This window comes from Macrobrachium rosenbergii, chromosome 42 (genome assembly GCF_040412425.1).
Source record: "Macrobrachium rosenbergii isolate ZJJX-2024 chromosome 42, ASM4041242v1, whole genome shotgun sequence".
Taxonomy (NCBI): Eukaryota; Metazoa; Arthropoda; class Malacostraca; order Decapoda; family Palaemonidae; genus Macrobrachium; species Macrobrachium rosenbergii.
Window position 1 is genome coordinate 51497985 of NC_089782.1, and position 10056 is coordinate 51508040.

Genomic DNA, 10056 nt, shown 5'->3' on the forward strand with positions numbered 1-10056 from the left:
CATACAAGTCTAAAAGAAGTCGGAACCTGAGAGCAACTGCACCCAAGGAATTACCTGGGCAAGCTAACTGCTTGCATACCAGCGAGTTTTCCCCAACTTCCCGACTCAGCAATGACCCAATAGACAACATTTCATTCGAATTATCCCTTCTGAGTGAATAAGATAGAAATCATCAACACACAATCACGTGTGGAACAGAAATAAATTTCTGACTCACGTCGGGATCGAACCCAGGTCTCTCAGGTGGAAAGCAAGGCGTTACCACTGGGCCATACAAGTCTAAAAGAAGTCGGAACCTGAGAGCAACTGCACCCAGGAATTACCTGGGCAAGCTAACTGCTTGCATACCAGCGAAGTTTTCCCCAACTTCCCGACTCAGCAATGACCCAATAGACAACATTTCATTCGAATTATCCCTTCTGAGTGAATAAGATAGAAATCATCAACACACAATCACGTGTGGAACAGAAATAAATTTCTGACTCACGTCGGGATCGAACCCAGGTCTCTCAGGTGGAAAGCAAGGGCGTTACCCACTGGGCCATACAGAAGGGATAATTCAATGAAATGTTGTCTGTTGGGTCATTGCTGAGTCGGGAAGTTGGGGAAAATTCGCTGGTATGCAAGCAGTTAGCTTTGCCCAGGTATTCGCTGGGTGCAGTTGCTCTCGGGTTCCGACTTCTTTAGACTTGTATGGCCCAGTGGGTAACGCCCTTGCTTTCCACCTGAGAGACCTGGTTCGATCCCACGTGAGTCAGAAATTTATTTCTGTTCCACACGTGATTGTGTGTTGATGATTTCATCTTATTCACCAGAAGGGATAATTGAATGAAATGTTGTCTATTGGGTCATTGCTGAGTCGGGAAGTTGGGGAAAACTTCATTGGTATGCAAGCAGTTAGCTTGCCCAGGTAATTCCCGGGTGCAGTTATTCTCAGGTTCCGACTTTTTTAGACTTGTATGGCCCAGTGGGTAACGCCTTTGTTTTCCACCCGAGAGACCTGGTTCGATCCTGACGTGAGTCAGAAATTTATTTCTGTTCCACACGTGATTGTGTGTTGATGATTTCATCTTATTCACTCAGAAGGGATAATTCGAATGAAATGTTGTCTATTGGTCATTGCTGAGTCGGGAAGTTGGGGAAAACTTCGCTGGTATGCAAGCAGTTAGCTTGCCAGGTAATTCCTGGCAGTTGCTCTCAGGTTCCGACTTCTTTAGACTTGTATGGCCCAGTGGGTAAGGCCCTTGCTTTCCACCTGAGACCTGGGTTCGATCCCCGACGTGAGTCAGAAATTTATTTCTGTTCCACACGTGATTGTGTGTTGATGATTTCTATCTTATTCACTCAGAAGGGATAATTCGAATGAAATGTTGTCTATTGGGTCATTGCTGAGTCGGGAAGTTGGGGAAAACTCGCTGGTATGCAAGCAGTTAGCTTGCCCAGGTAATTCCTGGTGCAGTTGCTCTCAGGTTCCAACTTCTTTTAGACTTGTATGGCCCAGTGGGTAACGCCCTTGCTTTCCACCTGAGAGACCTGGGTTCGATCCCGACGTGAGTCAGAAATTTATTTCTGTTCCACACGTGATTGTGTGTTGTTGATTTCTATCTTATTCACTCAGAAGGGATAATTCGAATGAAATGTTGTCTATTGGGTCATTGCTGAGTCAGGAAGTTGGGGAAAACTCGCTGGTATGCAAGCAGTTAGCTTGCACAGGTAATTCCTTGGGTGCAGTTGCTCTCAGGTTCCGACTTCTTTAGACTTGTATGGCCCAGTGGGTAACGCCCTTGCTTTCCACCTGAGAGACCTGGGTTCGATCCCGACGTGAGTCAGAAATTTATTTCTGTTCCACACGTGATTGTGTGTTGTTGATTTCTATCTTATTCACTCAGAAGGGATAATTCGAATGAAATGTTGTCTATTGGGTCATTGCTGAGTCGGGAAGTTGGGGAAAACTCGCTGGTATGCAAGCAGTTAGCTTGCCCAGGTAATTCCTTGGGTGCAGTTGCTCTCCGGTTCCGACTTCTTTAGACTTGTATGGCCCAGTGGGTAACGCCCTTGCTTTCCACCTGAGAGACCTGGGTTCGATCCCGACGAGTCAGAAATTTATTTCTGTTCCACACGTGATTGTGTGTTGATGATTTCTATCTTATTCACTCAGAAGGATAATTCGAATGAAATGTTGTCTATTGGGTCATTGCTGAGTCGGAAGTTGGGAAAACTCGCTGGTATGCAAGCAGTTAGCTTGCCCAGGTAATTCCTTGGGTGCAGTTGCTCTCAGGTTCCGACTTCTTTAGACTTGTATGGCCCAGTGGGTAACGCCCTTGCTTTCCACCTGAGAGACCTGGGTTCGATCCCGACGTGAGTCAGAAATTTATTTCTGTTCCACACGTGATTGTGTGTTGATGATTTCTATATATATATATATATATATATATATTACTAACAGGACCTCATTGAAACTGGATGGTATCTGGCGGAGTCATTTGTTAAAAAAAATTACAAGCTTTCCAGGACTGAATGGAAAGCTTGTAATTTTTTTTTGAATAAATAACTTCACTAGATACTGTACACTTTCAATGAGGTCCTATTAAAATACACACACACACACACACACACACATATATATATATATATATATATATATATATATATATATATATATATATATATATATATATATATATATATACTTGTGTATGTGGAAACGTTTCCCTTCGGACGGGGTGTCCCCAATAAGTGTCATCTTTCCGGGTTTGCTCCAAATCCTGCCGCATGGATCATTAAAGGGCTTATGTCAATGACGCCCGGTAGTTCTAGCAGATTAACGATTATTCCCAACGTTGATCAAATTTTATGAACGGGTGATCGATGACTTAACAAACGCATTACTGTGGAGAGAGAGAGAGAGAGAGAGAGAGAGAGAGAGAGAGAGAGAGAGAGAGAGAGAGAGAGAGAGAAGGGAATAACCAATGCGAACTTTAATAAGGAAGATGTAAAATGAGACCAGACTGATGACATGAAGGAGAGTCCTGTTATTTTCATTATTTTATTTTTTTATATGTTTATTTATTTATAGATGTCTTTCCATCAGAGTTGGGTCTCGTTTTCTATTTCTCAGCCCTTCTTTCCTGTTGGAATTTTAGAAGTAATTCAGAGTAAATCTAAATATAAATAATGGATGCGAAGAAAAAAGGAAGAAAATGAAGCCAGGCATGAAAAGGTAAGGTCAGCAAATTATGTTAAAATAAGACACAGCAACTGTGGGAAGAAGAGAAAGTATGTCAACAGAACAAGCGCTCTCTGCATGTGCGTAAGCGCGCAGTACGTGAGAGTTTGTACACACTATTATCGAAATGTATAAATATGGAAGCCATTTCCTCTTTCTTCATTTTTCGGCTATTTGTTTTTTATCTGCTGTACCTTTATGCATGTTCATTTGTTTTCATCACATATTTGAACTGTCATCTCCACTTTCCTATAAACTGTATATCTGCTCCTGAAATTTTGGTTGGCTTCCCGGAAATATTTATACCCTAATAATAATAATAATAATAATAATAATAATAATAATAATAATAATAATAATAATAATAATAATAATAATATCACCATCATTACCTGAAAACAACTCATTTTGATACAATAGAGCAACAGAGAGGTTGGTGGCTAGCTTAGGTTAACCGGGCCTTGTTCCAGCACGAACCCTTGATATCAATTGCAAGGAGGCCTGGTGTGACCCTCAGGACTCTTATCACCCAACGGAGACGGCCCAACGGGGCACAAGAAACGGAATCCGTCAGGTGATGCCCAACGGCGCAGTCTAAATTACTTAGCAACAGGTAAACAAGACTGGAAAGACTCCTTCAGAAATTATAGAAAGGGAGAATGGGCTTTAGATCAGGCTCAGATAGGCGACTTATTGTTCTTTTAAAACGAGTTTATTATCACCATTATTATTATTATTATTCATTAAAATTGCAGAACCTTCTCTTGCGAAATTGTGCATTAGTAACAAATCGGTATGATTTTTGTCGACAAAATACAACTTACTCATGTGAAAAGTTCACTGACGACTCATAGCACTTATTAAGAAATAGAAATATAAAACCAAAAGTGGAAATCTTAGTTTCACGAAATGCAGTTATGCATCAAAGTGAAAGATAACCAAATCGAACTGCTGGCCTCTTTTATTTCACTGAATGGAATATTGGCGACATACATATCATGACCTATATGTACGCTTAGGGTTATATAAACAAATCATTTTTCTTTTAATCTTTCCTTTTTATTAAAATCTACAAACATAGTGTTCATATATTCAGTCTGTCAAGAAGAAAGTGGGATTTAAAGAGAGGCTCTTCTCATTTATATATATATATATATATATTTTTTTTTTAGAGAAACGCGATGGGGAAGCGAGTAACTCCTCCTCTTTAGAGAGTCTTCTGTGTCTCGTAGGGGCAATTGGATCCCTGAACGGTCTTGAAGAACCGGCTGGTGTCGATTCCGATGTTCTTGAAGGCGGCCTCGCACTTTCTGACGTGGGAGTCATTGGGCGTCGAGTCCCGGGTGAAGATGAAGGAGAAGTCGGAGTAGTAGCCGAAGTTGTAGTCCATGCAGGAGTAGAGGCAGGCGTAGTTGTCGTAGTCGGTCTCCAGGATGACGAGAGGGGCGGCGAATGCTGGGGAGAAGAAGAGTAAAATAAAGACGTGAATTCAGCATCAATCAACGTCTGTTGTCGTTTTGCTTCGAATCTTTAATAACAGGACAACCTCCGCCTGAAAACGCCAGTATTTTGGTTTTCCTCATATTTTCCTGTAGCGTCCTTTCTAGTTTTCTGTTTATTTTTCCGTAGCATTCTTTCTAAGTCCTTTGCACTGATTTCTGCATTTTTACTTAGCACCAGTTTCCACTTGGCTATCCAGCTTCTTTAATACTGTCATGCTTGACTTAGTCTTTCTCAACATAGGCTAAAATTACAACTAGCTCTGGTCACTAGGCTCGTTCAAGTAAGAACTCGACTTAGAGACCATTTACAGGGGAAATCCTTCGAGCAATGTCTGTGATAGTGTTGAAAATGTAAGTCACTGGTCAAAAGAAACTACTTATGAACTACCTATGAAAGAAAAACTGGGAAACTTCAGGAAAAACTTTGCACCTAGTGCGCATGTACTGGAAGCAAACCTTAGGAATAGCTTGATCGTGTTTGCATGCCACCCCACCGACAAGAACAAGCATGCCATGTATTTGCAAGACTAAAGGAGAAATTTATTGGCTATTTTGAGAAGAGTCTAGCGGCCATAAAACAAGAGATGCAGGAAATTCTGAAGGTCTCAGAAGTCATTCATTACCTTGGGAGCAATAAAATTTTGTCCGCAAAAACCCGCTTGCCTGATTTAAGACCTTGCAATAATAAACAGATTTACGAGAGTTGGGTACATTTCCCCATAAAAATATTCCCTTTGCCAACAACTGTTTTGAACAGCGACACTCCTCGTTTAAATCTAACCTTATTCCCCACTCAAGCCAGCCTCGGGCCCGGATAAAAGGGCATGTTAAAAAGAAGTGTTACGGAAATGGGCAACAGGTCCCATGAGTCAGGTGCAAGGTGTACTGGGCCTTGATGAGGTCAGAAACTCAGCATGGAATGTCTTCATCAGCGCTCCTTCTCTCTCTCTGGTTTTCGCGCCTCATGGCGACTCATAATCCCCTGCAATAATGCTTGATATTCTACAGGTCAGGGATGTATAGCACTTACTCAGTTTCCATCGAGTCTAGGGACCTGCTTGAGCGTATCACTCTTGGCAGAGTTATGGATTCGTCGGTGTTGGTCGTAAAGCATCCATCACATTCATTAACATCTTAATATTATTATTTTGACATTATTGACAAAAACTCAAAAGTACGTTGTCCATCAACTTACATTCCTCGAAAGCCACCATGAGGTGAGGGTCTCCCAGGGGCATGGGGGCGATATCTCCGAATCTCTTCAGAAGCTTGCCGTCGGCAGTAATCCCAGTGGCGGAGGCGTCGAAGCTCTGGCCATCTGAAAGCACCAAAGGGAAAAATGAGGCAGTCATCATCATACATACATACATACATACATACTATCAATTCATACATTCATGTATATAACAATAAAGATGGAAAAAGACTAAAGGCAGTAGCTGTTATACATACATACACTCTCTTAAACAACTAACTCATTATTATCGAACTCACTCTAATTTGGGAATAATTTAAACCCAAAGTAAGTGCTGTAAGTCACTTTAACCCATGTACTATGCCAAAAAGATATAAACTCGACTCCTGGTCGAGGTTAGATGCACTTCAACAATAATGACTTCAAAGTTTGAAAAAGCAATATGTAAATTTTGTTACAAACAGTCATTTATGCATATATCATTATTGTTTCAATCACCCAGCAGTATTTGCATGGCAAGTTCAATCACCCTACAGTAAAAATGCATATATAAACGAATATAAATATATGTGTATATACTGTAAATATATATATACAGAGTATATATATATATATATATATATATATATATATATATATATATATATATATATATATATATATATATATATATATATATATATATATATATATATATGTGTGTGTGTGTGTGTGAGAGAGAGAGAGAGAGAGAGAGAGAGAGAGAGAGAGAGAGAGAGAGAGAGAGAGAGAGAAAGTCAAAAAGGGACTTACTAAAATCATACTGAAGTCTGACGCACTGATCCAAAAGCTGGTAGGGATTGTTGGTGATAGCATACTGGTACCAAGTTCCTCCGAACTGAAAGCAAAAAAAGAATGTTTAATGACTAACGTGGAGCCCGAAACACGTCTTTTAAACTGAACTTTATTATTTGAGTGGCTACGTGGCTGCTGGAGAATCCTTCAACTAGCAGAGCAGACGACCTCAGTCATACCGCCTCAAGACTGATCATTTTTTGTGGTTCCATCAAGTTTCCGGCAGTGTACGTGTATGTATTTCCTTCAGCGATGGCTACATTACACTTTCTGCAATCCTTTCCAACACCACCACCTGAACCTCACTGAGGAGTGAGGTCATCCGTTACGTATTCGAAATTCGAGGTAGATAATCCCCATTTTTAGTTAATGATTGCGTCCTTCAAAGTCCTTAGACGATGATAAAAAATGACAGGACAAATAAGCTATGTTTAATTAAACGCTGAAAACACTGAAAGAATTGAAAGTTTCTAACACGACGTGACTGACAAGCGACCACAAACGACACAAACAGCAGAATCATACCTTTGAATGATTAGGTCTCTGTTCTTCCCAGAGTTTCCGTTCGTCTACGACGGGACATTTTCCCTTGATGACGAAGTCGGGAACTTTATCTGCCACGGCACAGGCCACAGCCACCAACACCAGCAGGAGCGAGGACGAAGACATGACGGTTACGGGAGGAAGATCTTGTATGATGCCCCGTGATGGACTCGGCCCAGTTTTATAGGGCCAACCTCTCCCTCTCTTTCTCTCTCCCGTTCAGGCTCTCACACAATCTCTCTCTCTCTCTCTCTCTCTCTCCCCGCCCCCCTTATCTCGGTTGGTTCGCAATGTTGCCTATGTTATAAAAACTAATCTTCCTTGGTTTCTTTGGATTGGTTGTCTAAAGGGCACGATTGTACGGTCACTTTCGCTTCCGAAATGGAATGAATGAGAGGACTGATGCTAAATTTAATGGTACCTTTCACAGCATATGACAGTTGTTTGACTTAACACTGAACGTAATTGCTTATCTTTCGATTAATTATCTAATTCAAAATTTTCCTGTCAATACAGTTACCTGACCGGGTTAAACGGCAACTGGAAACATGCAATTGAGCCCTGTCAAATACGGGACAATAATACGCTTGACTGTAAGACAAAGGTACTCGCAATAAATATCTATGGGGCATCTTACCCGTACAATGAAAAAATGCAAGCCTTAAATAAAAAAAAACTTTCCACGCGGATAGAAAGTAGAATGAAACATATTTACACCGTCAGGTAACCGCCAAAGCCCCGCCCACCATGGGTAGGCACAGCTCTCGCCAGGGTATAAGAACACATGACCACAAACCAAGATGTGAAATCCTAAGAGGCACTCTTCAGTCAAAGACGAAATGTTGAGCACTGTTATCATTGGCTTCGGCCTCGTGGCCTCCGCATTCGCTAGTGAAGCTCTTCCGGACTTCTTAGTCCCTGGAAAGTGCGCGAACGTGAAAGTCCAGGACAAGTTCGATCTGCGAAGAGTAAGTTTGTGGCGTTCGTGTCGAGTCTGACATAACGATTAGGGGACCTTTCTTTTGGTTATGAGTTTCCATTAAAATACCTGTCACGGTATTTAATCTATAACCCATTAGGAATTCTTCTCCATGCCCTTCTTATCAATATTTTGGATATTTTCTCCCTTTATTAACAAGAAATTATTACAGATACATTTTAATGAATTCTTTTCACGTCGATGCTCAAATAAAAATAACGGTTTTCATTTAGATTCTTATAGGCATATTTGTTTGCCATAAGAGAACACTTTTATCCAAGGTTTCCTCTATGGGACTGCAAACATGAAAATGTTTGATTTTTACAGATTAACTGCAATAAAGAGCTTCATGAAATTATCTCTTCACGGTAGGACTAAATTCGTTTAACAAAATGTGTATTATGTGAATCTGTATGAACTCATTCGTGAGTAGTAATAGTTACCGAGATGGAGTTAGAGAGTGAGAAAATTGTAAGTTTTCATTTTCTTTCCAGTATCACGGCCGTTGGTACCAGACAGAAATCATGGAGAATGCTTACCAGCCTTACACAAAATGCATCAACTCCTTCTACGATTACTCCGATGCTGACTACGGCTTTAGCGTCGCTACAGCTGGCTTCAGCCCCAAAGAAGAGCACCTGAAGTTGCAGGGTAAGATCTACCCAACCAAGGAATTTGCCGCCAGTCACATGTTGATTGACTTCCCAACAGGTAAGAAAATAAAAGCTTTTTGTATGACGTAGTAAATACATACCGCATAACCTATGATACTTTATGATGATTCTGAAAGATTTCAGCGTGAATCGAGGTATAGCAGCCCGCGTTTTCCAAGTTTATGATCTAAAACCGCTTGCAATATAAATTTTGTTATTCATTTCACTTATAACCGTCGTTTTATTCATCTTTTATGTTTATTTATGCGTCATTCTGTTTATTTTTGCTTTTATAAACACTTCCAGTGATGGGATACCCTTACCAAATCATCGAGACCGACTACGACACCTACTCCTGCGTCTACTCCTGCCTCGACTGGAACACCTACAAGACCGAGTTCGCCTTCGTCTTCTCCAGGACGCCCCAGAACGGAGGACCTGCCACCGAGAAGTGCGCCGAGGTCTTCAGGAGGAACGGAATCGATTTCTCCAAATTCATTACTGTCCCTCACTCAGCCGAGTGCGTCTACCGAGCATAAATTCCATTGAATAATTCTTGTCTTCAAAGCTCAGTAAAATTTCTACTAGTTTGCACTGTCTAAGAGTCTGTTCTCAATTTCGAAAAATCTAATATATGTCTGTAACCACCCACTTTGCCTAAATGTATTTTTATCTGCGTGCGAGTGTATAAATACACAGACGAAAAGTCAAAGCTGTTCATTTTCATTTACCTTACTTGCTATATGTTTCTGGAAAAATTATCTGCTTCTCCTAAACGCTTCAGATGGTTTGTTCATGCTGTGCAAACAGTGCAGCAAATTAAACAACTTTATTATCTAGGTTGCATCTGGTAACTGACCTTTTGTTAGAGAATAAAAAACCAGGCATAACTTTTTACTTACGACAAGAATACTTGGATGATGAATCGGTCTCGGTCAATGACGGCTCTAATGAAACTCAGGAATGGACAAGTATCTTATGGGTACATAATTACCCTCGGTGAGACATGGAGAACAATTTCATCTCATTTGACAAAAAGGCGTCGCAACAACGTCAATGGAAAAAGCCGCACGTCTCAGCTGCACAGCAGCGTATTAGTATCTACTGTTTTCTCCTGTAAACTA

General features: G+C 40.8%; 2 protein-coding genes across 2 annotated transcripts; one reads left to right on the plus strand and one right to left on the minus strand.

The window, feature by feature from the left end:
- Positions 1-4263: 4263 nt before the first annotated feature.
- LOC136828419 (crustacyanin-C1 subunit-like) lies at positions 4264-7468 on the minus strand. Its single transcript, XM_067086457.1, has 4 exons — positions 7283-7468; positions 6716-6800; positions 5924-6046; positions 4264-4681 (listed from the first exon to the last, which is right to left on the minus strand). The coding sequence occupies exons 1-4, from the start codon at positions 7424-7426 to the stop codon at positions 4434-4436; spliced, it is 600 nt and encodes a 199-aa protein (XP_066942558.1). The 5' UTR covers positions 7427-7468; the 3' UTR covers positions 4264-4433.
- Positions 7469-8086: 618 nt separating this feature from the next.
- On the plus strand, positions 8087-9644 carry LOC136828420 (crustacyanin-A2 subunit-like). Its single transcript, XM_067086458.1, has 3 exons — positions 8087-8268; positions 8774-8990; positions 9239-9644. Exons 1-3 carry the CDS (start codon positions 8140-8142, stop codon positions 9469-9471), a joined length of 579 nt encoding a protein of 192 aa, XP_066942559.1. The 5' UTR covers positions 8087-8139; the 3' UTR covers positions 9472-9644.
- Positions 9645-10056: the final 412 nt, after the last annotated feature.